Source organism: Carettochelys insculpta, chromosome 31 (assembly GCF_033958435.1).
Source record: "Carettochelys insculpta isolate YL-2023 chromosome 31, ASM3395843v1, whole genome shotgun sequence".
Lineage (NCBI taxonomy): Eukaryota > Metazoa > Chordata > Testudines > Carettochelyidae > Carettochelys > Carettochelys insculpta.
This window is the reverse complement of record NC_134167.1, coordinates 12,627,491-12,641,055: the sequence shown is the minus strand read 5'-3', so window position 1 is coordinate 12,641,055 and position 13,565 is coordinate 12,627,491. Positions and strand designations below refer to the sequence as shown.

The following is a 13,565-nucleotide window of genomic DNA, read 5'->3' as shown; positions in this document are numbered from 1 at the left end:
CCTCTGCGACCACATTCACCAAACAAGATATAATATTTTTGGGGGGTGGGGTGAGGGGGAACTGAGCCCTGCAAACTGGGATGTGCCCAAGATCCACACCAGAGAAAACAATATGGGCGCGTGTTGTGAGACTGATCAGCAAGTGTTGTTAGACATACTGGCTCCCCAGCCCAACCACTGGGCTGTTGGCTGTTCAGAACTGGTCTCTCTCTCTCATTTCTTTGTGAAAATTAATAGAGAACTGCAGTGAGAAACGTTTTTGGAATCGCAAGAACTTTCACGAGTTGGGCCAACTGTTTTCTGGCCCACTTCAGTAGATGCCAGACAACACACGTTTTGTACAGATGTGCGCACACTGCTGGAAACGGCTCCCTTGGCGGTTTTTGGGAAGAACACAGGAAGGATTCCTGTGATAGAGGTCGTTGAAGCTCAGTTGATAGTTCAGCGCTAACCTCTTGTGAGGACGCACGCAGAGATGCAGGTGGGACAGTCCCTGCGCTGTGTTCCCACAGTAGTAGGATGTACAGGTGGAAAACAAAGCAGAGATCAAACAAAAGCTTGGAACAAATCAGAACTAGGCTCTCCTGCCTCCTGTCCCCACGACCAGGCAAAGTCTGGGGAGTTAGAGGAAGTAGAGGCCTTTTCTCCATGGTTGTGGTGAGGTGTGGATAGATTTTCTGGTCCCAGGCCCGTTGGGTGAGTCATTTCGCTTCTCTGTGTCTCGGTTTCCGAATAACAATAATTCTGTCTCCTTTGTAAAGTGGTTTGAGAGCTGAAGAGACAAAGTGCTGGATAAAACTAGGTCATGGTCTATGCTGCTTCTGTACCCCAAACATCCTGCCATAGCTCCATCCACCCAGCCTGGCCATTCCCAGGGGCTCGTCTCCACTACGCTGGGGATCCATGCGTCATTGATTAATCCACCGGCCGTTGTTTTATCACGTCAACTTAGACATGGTAAATCGAGCTCTGGGCTCAATTCCATCGATGCTGGTACGCCACCGAAACTAGAATAGTATCAGTCGTCGACAGGAGAGCAGCCCCAACAACCTAATCACGTGCAAGATGCCAGGATGATATGTTGTCTTCAGCTACGCTGTTTGCATAATAGGTCGGCGGGGATTAGTAGTAGACAAGGCCCACGTGTGCTTGAGCATGGGTGGATGGAGATGGTTTCTCATCCAGAAGGCACTTGAAAAACCTACTCAGAGAACAACACCCGGAGAATCTGCTCACTCCAAATGTTTAGTTTTGTTCTCTTCCCACATGGCCTGGCCACAGGGTGTCACCCTAAGCTCACAAACAACTGAAGCTGTGGAGAGCGCCTGGGACTCCTATCTTACATGCTCTGAGCTCCTTGTACATGAGCCTCTGTGCCCTCGCACACCTGTGGATGTGTGCCCTGTGCCATGACAGTGCTCCACCACTCCCTTAACACCCTGCTCATAGGAAACGTGGATCTCGACTGCCTTTCCCTCATGCGCGACGTTCCACACATGCGCAAACTTCAGGACGTTCCCAATGAGCGGGCATCCACCACCATTTGCCATTAGCTACGACGTCTGCCTGGGCACCAACTGGATTAGTCATGGCTTACACGTACTAACTCACTGCCAAGGTCATGCTTTATTGACCCCCTGCCCTTGAAAACGCTGCTTCGCCTTGACGTAGCTGGACATACATTGCCTCTCAAGATTTGTCTATATATACCGGCAGATTGACCCAGTCAGGGTAGATCTTCCGGGGTTTGATTTACCATACGTAATGGGGGATGTGCCAAATTAAACCATCTGGGCTCAACAGCTGACCCTGGTCGTCCTCATTCTCAAAAAGAATAAGGGAGGTTGATTCGAAAGTTTCTCCCATTGACCTTCTGTGAGGATGGGCTGGTAAGTAGATCTTGGAGACATTGATTCCAACTGCACAATTGCCATAGCTGGAACTGTGTGTCTACAGTCAACTTTCAGAAGCAGACTCCCCCGCCTTCCAGGGCACATCTGGTGAGATCCCTGCCATCAGTGGAGTATGCGTATGTGTTGGACATCCCTGGATTCAGCCTATTCATACAGAACAGAAGTGAAGCTCCCTCAATCCACATACGTACACCTAAAGGCCTCAAGTCCATCACATTGACTGGGATCCTGCATCCAACAGGGCAGTCAGGAATTGTTTTCCAGTGTTCAAAGAGTCTTGCTGGAGGGCAGTCTGGGAAAGAAGGAAAGACTTATGAAGTCTGCGAGGTGTCTGGCAGCTGGGTAAGGGACAGGGTGAAGAATTGTGGAAAGCAATAACTGATTCTGCTTTGGGCATAGGGCTGGACTTGATGACCTCCTGATGTCTTGTCAAGCTCTAGGATTCTATGATTTTTTTGGAGAGAAGAGACCTGAGGTGCTAGGTTAATAGTCCCCATGACGAGCACCGTGATGTGATTAGGAAGGTAGGGAATTCTACTCTCTTGAAGTGTTTGAGAGAGGACAATGAATGTGGCATAAGGACAACTGTTGGGCTGGTTCGTCTTCCACTTACACGGGGTGTCAGAAGCAGCCACCATAGGCACATGGAATCACAAATGAACAATGCTGCAAATCAAGCAGAGAGAGACTATTCCCAGTGCTGTACCAGATTCCTGTCCCCTTGTAGACAGACACAAGAGGGGATGTGTTTGCCCATTGGACGTTCTTTTATAGCTCACAATAGGAAATTACAAAATTGCCGCAGGGCTGGCGGAACAGGAAAACAAAGTATGAGCGGTCACGCTGTAGCTGCAAGGGACAAAGGCCACTATGTGCGCCAACAGCCGGGCGGGAGGGCTGGTAGGCAATCCAAGGTGTGCCACAGAAGCACCCTTCACCCACAGAAAATATCAGGTACGAAAAGGATCTTTTCAAGCGATGTAATCAGGAAGCTGGGGTAACAATAGATGATTATATTGCCAAACTGTGCCAAATGGCTGACTCATGCCATTATTGACTCTCACAGGATGAACTAACTCGTGATAGGTTAGTAATGGTGCCGAAAGAATAAGAGCGCTCCGCAAGCCCACGCTAATGCTACCAAGAGCTGATGACGTACAAAGCTAGTGAACCCGCTCACATCCAAACACAGCGCAGAAGTGGAGCCTGCAAAGATAATTCACCAACTAGCACAGAAGAGAGAGTATGAAAACAGAAGGGAAAAGATCCCTAAATCCCCACAAAAGCAAAGGCATAAACGCAAAGCAGCAGAGATATAACGCAAAGGAAAAATCTATGTGGGGGAAAAAAACAGGTGATGCTGGAAGATTTCCACATGGGAGGTCATAGCCGATAACTGTAGTAAGAGATATCGTTACGGCAAATCATTGTAGACAAGAACAGAGACAAAAATGCACCATCTCAGGGAAGCAAGCGGTGACTCAGAGTGAGAGTTTGCACATATATGACATCCATGTGGTACAAAACGGCTAACATAAATGGTTTCTGAAGCTCACCCTAAAATCCAATGCAAAGACAAAGGCGGCAGCAGCATGCGAACAGGAAACTGAATGCTAAAGAGGCAGTGGAGCATCAGTGAACGTAGGAGGCTACAAAGACTTCCTTGGCATTATGCAAAGAAGAAAGTGAAATTACAACCAAGCAGAGACACATTAAAATGATCTGATGGCCCACGTCGACGACTACTCGCACAGTGAGGCTAAATCCACACAGCCAAGCTATTCCCAAATAACAGTTGTCATTTCAAAATAACTCTGCTGACATCTGTATAACACAGACGCTTATTTTGAAATAAATTCAAAATAGTGGGCATGTTATTTTCAAAATCTGTAAACCTCACTGCAGGAAGAATAGCGCCTATTTTAAAGTAGCTGGTGGTTAGATGTGGGATAGTGCTTATTTCGAAATAGCTTACCAGCTCCTATTTCAAAATACCAGCACTCCACCATCCGCAGAAGTCAAAAGGTCAGATTTCGGCATTCCACCTCGGAAAAGTTGCTGAGTTTTATTCTAGACAAAGGCCTTCCAAAGTTCTCCTCTGTTAGATGCGCCAGACCTTCATTCTTTGAGTGTCCATGAGGTGACGACATCAGGCTTCAGAGCTTCTCCAGGCCGTTTGTATGAGCAGGAGAGGTGGCTGGACTCATGTCTTCAAGCCAGGCCATTCATGCTAACCCAGAACGCCAGTGAGTTGAGATAGCCTCCACCCCAGGCCTCTCCAGATAATAGAATTTCCAGGTAATGGAATTATAGAATCCTAGATCTAGAACGGACCTCAGGAGGTCATCAGATCCAACCATCAGGTCCAGTCAGCTCCATGCCCCGCTGTCTGTGACTGGGGAATTAGGGGCTGTTTGTGTGGGGCTGCGGCGATCTCTGTGAGGTGCCATGGGGCATTCACAGCCTGGGAAGTGCCACATCCTGCTCTCTCTGCAGCTAAAGGGCACCAGCAGAATCAGCTCCATTGACCCTCTACCCCCTTGCAAATACCAGTGTGGAGTAGAGACAGCCCCCATGTCAGTGCGGGCTCATCAAAGCCAACGCTGTGGTCTCTCCCTGTCCCAAAGTCATCATCCTCTCAGAAGCTGCGTGCCGCTGGGAGGGATCTAAGACTCGGTGTCTTAAGGAAACTCTTGTCCCAGGAAATAAAATTGTTGCTTCAGCAGCACCTAGACATGTTCTGAAGCCGGACACCTCTGGTCAGGCCTTCGTTGGGGAAGAACCTGCCTCTCCCTTCCTCAGATCCACATCTGCCTGCATCGTGGAGGAGAGAGGAGCTGGCCATCTCGCTGAGCATCCTCAGGAGCAGACAGGGAGGTGAAGAAGAGGAGAAAAGGCAGTTGAATGCTCTGTCCAATAGCTGAGCAATTTGGCTGCCCTTGACTGTGTGTATAGTTCTGAGGTTGGCCCTTCCGTGGCAGCTCCCTTTCATTTCCTTCTTTCTCTTCCCCTACCAACCCCCTGTCCTCCTGCTTCTGTACCACCCATCTTCTGTGGATTTCCTTTTCCCACCAGTTCCTTGTGCTGCCCTCCTTATAATTGCTTGCCTTATATTTAAGGCAAGCCATTAAGTAAATCATTCCCCTTCCCCATGTCTGTCACGAGCTCATCTGACAGGCTGCAGAGCGCAAGTCGAGCTGCGAGATTAAAATGGGAAATGAGAGGTAAGAGCAGAGGTGCTCTTGTGATGGGGGAAGGAAGTTTAAAAGTTTGAGTGTGACTCAAAATGTTAAGCCTTCTCAAGGAGGAAAGTTCAGTCATCGTGAACTGTGATCTTATTCCAAGAATCTAATCACACAGTGGTGAAATTACCACCAGATTTAACCTCTGGGGTAAACTTTATCCTGCGGCTGCATCCTAAATTAATCACATAATAGTTAAATTACACTTAGTCTCTATTCGCTGGATAGGATATTGATTGTAAGTACGGATCCTCCACTGGGCAATCCAGTTAGGCACCATCCGGCTACAGCCCTACCTAGGGTTAAACACCAATTGGGATATATTTCAGTCAGCAGATTGGGAGACCATATTGAACAGTACACTCAACAGCAAATCTAAAACTACTGTCTAAGAGTTCAAACAACGAATTACAGAAAGGTATCAAGTTAATTTAAAATGACTTTCTCCAGCCATGACAATCAGAGAACAAATCTTTATTCACATCACATGTACCTGATTAGGGGCTGCTAATTTAAATGTATTTTGATATGTCTTTTATCAGAAAACTGGAATCTTCATCTTAAGGATGGCAAAGGATCAACAATAGTTACTCTGCTCATTTAAAATAAATCTGTTCATGCTTTAAGGAACTTTCTGGTGCTTACAAGTCACGTGTCTAGTTGCTGGTTACTTTAGCTATTAAGCAGACAGCTTTCTTTTGAGTTATCTTTGTAATGCTCTTCTGATTAGAATCATGCTATTCTGAACCAGAATAGCAAGTTCTTCTGTCTCAGTGGGTTTCAATCACTCAGTGATTTAACATTATTTCTAGACATCTACTGTCATTTTTTTTTTCCGGCAAGCGACAAATGCATTCTTTCCCCGAGAACAGTCATGGAGTTTACAATGCATATTTTATAATACAAAGTCCTCAGTGGGGTAGTGGCCATCTCCTTGGCCGCTTTTGTGATCCTCCAACCTGCATGGTGGAAGTCCTTTCCTGAAGTCTCCGTTTTTAACTCTCTGATCTTCTGCAGTTTCCCCATCTTCTTTGAAGCTTTACAACTTCAGTCGTACAAAGCCCGGGGATGAATTAGCTGTTTCCTTATCACTGGGCTCCGTAGTGGAGCTGAAGATAATTAATGAACCAGCAGGGTGCAATTGCTGCTCTTTCCCTGCTTGATCTGTGTTGGATTTTTCTTTGCAGCATGCCATTAAAATCACCATGGGGAGGAGGCGCAGTGAGCCCAGAGGCCAAGGGGATGGGAGTAGAGCGAAAGAGAGATGCATATGCACCCCATTTATATCACGGTCTTGCATGTGCCTCGTGGGGATTGATGGGATGAGAGGTCTGAGCCTCTTTGCTCCTGCAGGGGGAGCCTGTGAGCTCCTCCATCCCAGGTGCACAAGGGGTTGGTAAGGCACGCTGCCCCTGTGTCTCATCTGCAAAATTGGGATCTTTCTTCCTTACAACACGTGCCTGATCTAAACTTCGGCTTACAGAGGTGTGAGGTGGCGGACTAAACCCCACTGCCCAACAGGAGGCCAGAAGCCTTGCCACAGCCCTTCCCATTGAGAGGAGCAGAAAAGATAGAGTGGCTGTCTCTGCAGCAGGCAACCAGGACCCAGCAAGTCTGTATAAAAGAAGCTGCTGGGCTAGGGACTGGCAGTTCCTCACAGGTGCTCGACGCAGGGAGGGCGATATGCTGACTGGGAGACCGACAGCACAATGGACAGCTCCGAGTGTGAGCTGAACTTAGGCCAAGGATAGCCCACAAGCTTGATACAAGAACCAATAGCACCATGGACAGAGCTAGTCCTAAGAACCTTGGAGATGACCAGACAAAGCAGCATCCAGGCCTTACGCCACAGAGGGGCGCTCATAATCAGGTGGACCCCATTACAAGAGGTCACACTATCGGTTGCGTTAGGTGGGGAAGCCACCTCAGTGCTATAGCTTAGAACCAGGCCATGCTGCGTGGCCCTAAATTACTCCCTGGCCCCTTTGTAGCAGGACTCATCAGTCAAAAAGGGGGTGGACGAGCAGTCTCATGCTGCATCCTTCTCATGGTCCCTCCATCCCACCAGTTGCCTGCCTCTACAGTTCCGCCTTCATGTGTCCTGATTTACTATTCCAAGTGCGAGATGGCGGAGGTGCAGATGGAGAGGGCCTATCAGAAAGAGTCTGCCATCTTCCAGAACAAGAAGCATGGTGCTTCTGGGAGAGGAATGCTTGGAGAAACTCCCTTATTTACTACAAGAACATTGGCCTGGGTTTCAAGACCCCCAAAGGGGCATGAAGGGCACTTAGGGTAGGTCTTCACAGCTAAGTTATTTCGACATAACAGCTATTATTTCCAAATAACTACCCTGACATCGACACAACGCAACTGCTATTTTGAAATGATTTTGACATAACAGTGGGCTTATTTCAAGATTGGTAAGCCTCATTCTATGAGGAATGGTGCCTATTTTGAAATAGGTGCTGTTAAGACAGGGAATAGAGCCTATTTTGAAATAAGCCATAGTGCACCCAATGACTCTGTTTTGAAATAGGCTCAATGCATGCAGATGCTGTATTTGGAAATAGCTAAGTGCTATTTTGAAATGCATTTTTGTGTGGAGCAGTGTTACTTTGAAATAAGCAATAGCTCTTCCAGAATAGCTGATTTTGAAATGAGGCTGCTGTTTAGACATGCCCTTCTATTGACAAGAAATGCACTTTCACTGGCAATGTCTGTGTTCATGGTTGGATCCTGTCAGGTGTGGTTATCAAGCTGAAGATGCAGAACACTGTCAGCTGTAGGGATGATTTGCACTTTATCTGCAAGTACAACCGTTTTGAAAAACGCCCCAAGGACATGCCCGTGCGCCTTTCCCTCTGCTTCAGGGATTCCAGGTTGGGGATATTGTGAGGGGAGGGGGTGGTGGGTAACCATCTCCTCAGCAAGACAGTCCTAGTCAATGTCCTCAGGGTCCCAAAGGCTGCTGGCACCAAGAAGCAGCTTCAGAAGTTTCAAAGGTGACAAATGGATGATTAGGATGAATAAAACTTTTGTAAAAACCTTAAAAAAAAAAGTCCCACATGGCACTTCTTGTACCCATGCAAATCCTCTGATACTGAACACATCTTGCAAAGGTGTTTAGCATCTTCTGAAATCTTGTCCCTAAAACCTGTGGAAGGTATGGTTATGTCGGGGGTTGGGGGGAAGTAGATATTCAGAAGCATTATGTGCTGCTTAGCTCTGTCAAGAGATAGAAAGAGGCATCGTTTGTAGAAGCACCAACTGACCATGGACCTAACCCTGAGTTTTTATTGGTGCTGAAGGATTACTTCTGTCCTCAGGTGCTGGCTGAAATCGGTATTAGTTTACAGAACCACCGGAAGTGAGCTGGGAAAAGGGGTAAACCAAGAAGTGCAAAGTTTGCAGACCACATGAAATTACTCAAGGTAGGTAAGTCCCAAGCAGACTGCAGAGAGTTACAGCGGGATTGTATTAAACTGGATGATTGGGCAACAAAACCGCAGATGAAATTCAGTGTTGATCAGTGCAAAGTAATGCACATAAGAAAAAGTATTCCCACGGCATGTTTGAAATGATAGGGGGTAAAATGAGCTGTTACTTGTCAAGAAAAAGATTGTGGAGTCATCTGGGAGAGTTCCCTGGCAGCATCTGCTGCGTGCGCAGCGGCAGTCAAAAAAGCAAACAATGTTAAGAACGATAAGGAAAAGAATAGATCATAAACTAGAGACTATCATAATGTCACTATCTATATCCATGGTACGCCCACAGCTTAAATACTGTATGCAGTTTCAACTCCAAAAAGAGATCTGTTTGAATTGGGAAAAAGTACAGAAAAAGCCACACAAATGATTCGGGGAATGGAACGGCTTTCATGTGAGGAGAGATGAGGAAGGCTGGGATGGTTCATCTAGGAAAAAAAGCAACTAAGGGAAGGATATGACTGAGGCCTTTAAAATCCGGGCTGGTGTGGAGAACGTGACCGAGGAAGAGTTGTTTAGCCCACCACGTAACACACAACCCAGGGCTCACCCGATGAAATTAACAGGCAGGAGATTTAAAACAGACAAAAGCAAGTGCTTCTTCATGCTGCCTTTGGAACTCATTGCTAGGAGATGTTGTGAAGGTCAAAAGTATAACTGAGTTAAAGAAAAAGAATTAGATGCATTCGTGGAGGATGGGGACATCGATGGCGATTAGTCAAGATAGTCAGGGACACGGCCCTTTGCTCTGACTGTCCCTAAACAATCTGGGACTGGACAATAGGGGACGGCTCACTCAATATATTGCCCATTTCTGTTTACTCTGGCTGAAGCAACTGGCACCAGCCACTGTTGAAGGACAGGTTCCTGGGTTAGATGGACCGCTGGTCAGACCCAGAACAGCCGTTCTCCTGTTCTGATGAGGGTTTGAGAATTAAACTTGCCTGCAGGAAACCATGTTCTTCCCCAGTCTGACCCATCCAGTTCAGAGAGCTGCATGTGAGTGAAATGAGAGACAACCCGAGTACACGTGGCTTTTGTTTCTGGGACTACGAAGAGCTGGGCCTAAGGTATTTAGGAGCTGAATTCCCACAGAAGGCCATGGGGGTTATCTCCTAAATACTTGTCAAATGGGGCTTGGGGTTTAACTCAGGAAGTTTTATCTCTGCTCTTAATTTGGCTCCTAGCCCTCAGCAGAGGCAACCACCTGATTCACTGCCCTAGATTAAAGGTGTGAGATGTAACAAGGGCACAAGAATAGCGTGGATATGTACCCTGCCCAGCAAAAACATGCACCCTGTCCTGTATCCCAACACACCCAGGCTGTTGTGGTGGGGGAGTGTGGGAACTGACTGTGCCACATCACAGCCAGGTCTCTTCTTGCCCTGTGAGCCACAGCAGGTGTTGAGCTCTCTGGGAAGCAGTTTGTTGTTTGTTTGGGAGGCTGATTATTATTGTTGTTGTTATTTATTTATTATTACTGTGGTTAGAAATATCAACTGAGATGGAGGCCCTATTGTGCTTTGTACTGTACAGACACACAGAAAAAAGTAGTCCCTGGCCCAATGAGCAGGGACAAGATAAAGCACAGAGCAGTGAAACCGAAGGTATCGTTAGCTCTGTCTTGAGGTTGAGATCGTCAAAGGTTCTGAGGTTTCTTACTTACACTGGCTTCATTTGAAGAGCTGGGCCCCTTGGCTCGTGGGAGTAGAATTCAGATTTCAGCATTGGGTGTCATCGTATGTCCCTGTAGAATGGCCGATGTACAGGGGACATGCGCTTACAAGAGCAACCTCCCAGAGGAGTGACAGCTTTACTGAGCTAGTTGAAAAAAATGGATTTTTCCATCCCACCATGCAGCTGAAACTTTGACAAAAAACTTCATCCTGAAATGGGACAAAGAGCCAGAATGTTAAAATTTAGGGGGTGGTGGGAGCCCACACGAAATCCTGAAAAGAGAATCATTTTGGGTCTCCTGAAATATTTCGTTGTGAGAAGACAAAATGCAGCATTTTCAATTTTCACCCGTTTTAACTTAAAAAAAAAAATGGAAATTCGTCATTGAGAAAATGTCAAAATGGGATGTTTGGACATTTTTCATCCCCCCCCACATTTGTGCTAGCAAAATTTTGTCAAAACTGACATGATTCCTTGAAAAATGTTTGGTTTAATCAAAATTGGATTTTCCAGGGAACGCTGTTTTGACTAAAAAAAAAAAAAAATCTGACGGCTCGATTTCTGACATTGAAGTTTGAGGCTTGTGCTTTGAGTGTTGGAGTTCCAGGGCTTCCGAGCCGAGGCAGACAGGAGAGATGAAGCATGGGACAAAGGAAGTATTATGTCTCCACGTTTTACAGGTGGAGATGGGAGTCGCAGATAAATTGGAGGGTCTTGGGATGGATTTAGAAGCCTCACATTTAGTACACTTAATCCAAGTGTCTGTGATCCAGGAATCAGCAGGGTTTGGACCCTGGCAGGGGGAGGAGAATGTGGTTCTGCCCACTACTGGTCCCCCTTTCCTCCAGCTGGGGGAACGGTAGCGGAGAACGTATCCAGAGGCTTTTCCTCCATTGCTAACATAGTGGTGGGGGGCAGTGCCACTTATCTCCCACCCCCATCCCCTTCACACCTAGACCCTGCACCTGCAACCCCAGTACTCTCCTGCAGCCTCCCTCCCTCCCAGACCCCACAACCCCATCCCCCTCACGCACCCTTCCTCCTCCTGACTCTGCACCTCCACCACCAGTGTGCTCTGAGCCCTGACTCCCTCCTACACCAGCTTTAGTAACAGACTTTATTTACCCTTCATTATGGTGAACATCCCTGATGCGGACAGTTCCATAATCCACCATTGCCTCTTTCCCAGGACAAAGCAAGCAGTCCTGTAGCACCTTAAAGACTAACAATATTGTTTATCAGGTCATGAGCTTGCATGGGAAAGACCCATCTCTTCAGATTCTGGAGCAGAACGCAGCTTCGGACGTTCTGGAGTTTCCTTGGGAAGTCGGCGCGGGTTGGCGATAGCTGGGAGCGTTGGTAGCATAGGGTTGAGGACGGAGTCCACGTAGCAGGATAGTCCGGGCGTGAAGGTGCCCGCACCTGTAATGATGGGCGTCCAGCGTGTCCAGGTTTATGGCTCTTGGGTAGCAGGTGGAATACACCTGGCCGGGGCTCCGAAGGTGTCTGTGTCTGTCTGTGTGACTGTTGTCCCCAGTAGAGTTTCTTTAGCAGCTGGTGGAGTTGCTTTTGGAATCCCTCAGGGGGATGGGAGGAAGGAGGCCTGTAAAACGTGGTGTTGGAGAACTGACTAGTTGTCTTCTGCTCACCAGCAGACTTGTTCATGATGACTACAACTCCCCCTTCGTCAGCTGGTTTGATTATAGTGTCAGAGTTATTTCCGAGACTCTGAAACTATTGGATTAAAGAGGTTCAAGTGTATCTGACTTTGGCCATGGTGGTCACCCAGGAGGTGGACATATGCTTTGTAGTGGAGCTTTGCAAGACTATTTTTCTTAACAAAGAGAAGGTGACTGAGAGGCTTGATCAGTCTGTCTATACGTATGTGGGGGCAGATATTTAATCCTGGTCTTGTCAGCCTAGCAGAGAAAGGTCTAAAATGGCCAAAGGGCTGGAAGTGGAAGCCAGACAAATTTGGCCTGGGACCTAGTTAATGGCTAACGATGAGAGAGTAACTGTTGGACCCGTTTCCCCACGGTCATGGGGGATTCTCCGTCACTGGCACTTTTTGAAATCCAGGCTGATGTTTATCTGAAAGGTCTGCCCCAGGAGTTGCTGTGGGGATGCTTTCCAGGCTGTGTGCTCCATATCTGACAAGATAATCCCAATGGTCCTGGTGGGCCTGGGTGTCCCTGGTGGGGACTTGGGACAGAAACGCTATTGCAGGCATAAGGGACGAAACAAAGGAGTGGATGAGCTGAATTGAAGAGCAGGGTGGGTGCCAGGTGAGCGGTAGGCAGGGGCAGAACTGGGCAGGGCTTTAGTGATGACAGTTCTGTGCATGACATCAGGCTAGTTAGGGTATCTCCCTCCTCTCTGTTACAGGAGAGAAGTCCAGCTGAATCTGACCCCTCCTTCTTACACCCAGCTCAGCCTGACCCCTCCTCCAAACACTCATCCTCGTCGTCTTAGAGGCTAGAGAAGGGCAGAGCACAGGGCTACTCTGATGGCAAAACAAGAGCTTGCTCCCAGCGATGGAGCATCTCAGGCTGGCCAAGGAGCAGGAGGGTTGCGTCTGTTTAGCTGGACAAAGGAACAGGGAGCAATCAAGGGTGCATGCTGCCCTCCAGCTCTGCACAATTTCTCACCCCCTGTCTGGCCCTCAGGCCAGTGCATTTGGCCACTCCTCCTCCAAGAGCGGTTCCCAGCATTTTTTACAGTGCAACCGCTGCTGAAGGGTCACATCCCATGCGCACTGCCCTCCTTATCCCTGTTAATTCCCAGCCTGTCCCCAAGACCTCTCCTTGTCCCAGCCCAGCCCCCTTGCTCTCCCCCACCGCCATCTGCTGCTCCCTCCAGCTGTGGTCCCTGCCAGGCTGCACTTGCTGACCTCACAGCGGGTATGACGGAGCTGGGCTTGCTCTACAAACCCTTCCCCTGTACTGGCTTCCTCTGCTGGCTCCTGCTCCTTGGCAAGCAATAAGGACGAGGGAATGTCCTACTTGGCCCCAGGCTGTCGTGTGCCCCTGTAACCCTGTGCTGCACCTGTAATTTCAAATCCTATCTCTTTGGGCACCGAACGCAGGTGCTAATGTGGGAGGGTGCAGGGTACAGGCAGATGAGAACAGGGAAGGAAGTGGGCTGTTGATCAAGGCTATGTTGGTTGGGTTACCGTGAATGGAGCTTTACTTAGGTTTGGGAAGGAGACAGGGGCAGGAGCTGCCTGTGGGAGACAGGGCGTTAGGGAA

The 13,565-nt window shown here is 48.1% G+C and overlaps 1 protein-coding gene and 1 pseudogene across 8 annotated transcripts in view; both read left to right on the top strand.

Annotated features, from left to right (window-relative positions):
• ELMOD3 (ELMO domain containing 3) overlaps positions 1-13,565 on the top strand; it is a 168,590-nt gene that overhangs the window by 85,226 nt on the left and 69,799 nt on the right. For 6 of the 8 annotated variants that reach the window (XR_012642970.1, XR_012642969.1, XR_012642967.1 and 3 more), the window contains one exon: positions 8,482-8,586. The exons of the other annotated variants lie outside the window; for them this stretch is intronic. Coding sequence is in view for 3 of the 6 variants with exons in the window: in XM_074981860.1 (XP_074837961.1) it covers positions 8,482-8,575 (94 nt within the window). In the remaining 3 variants the exon portion in view is untranslated. The remainder of the gene's footprint in view (positions 1-8,481; positions 8,587-13,565) is intronic. 8 annotated transcript variants of the gene reach the window in all.
• LOC142004334 (small ribosomal subunit protein uS17-like) lies at positions 7,281-8,161 on the top strand (annotated as a pseudogene).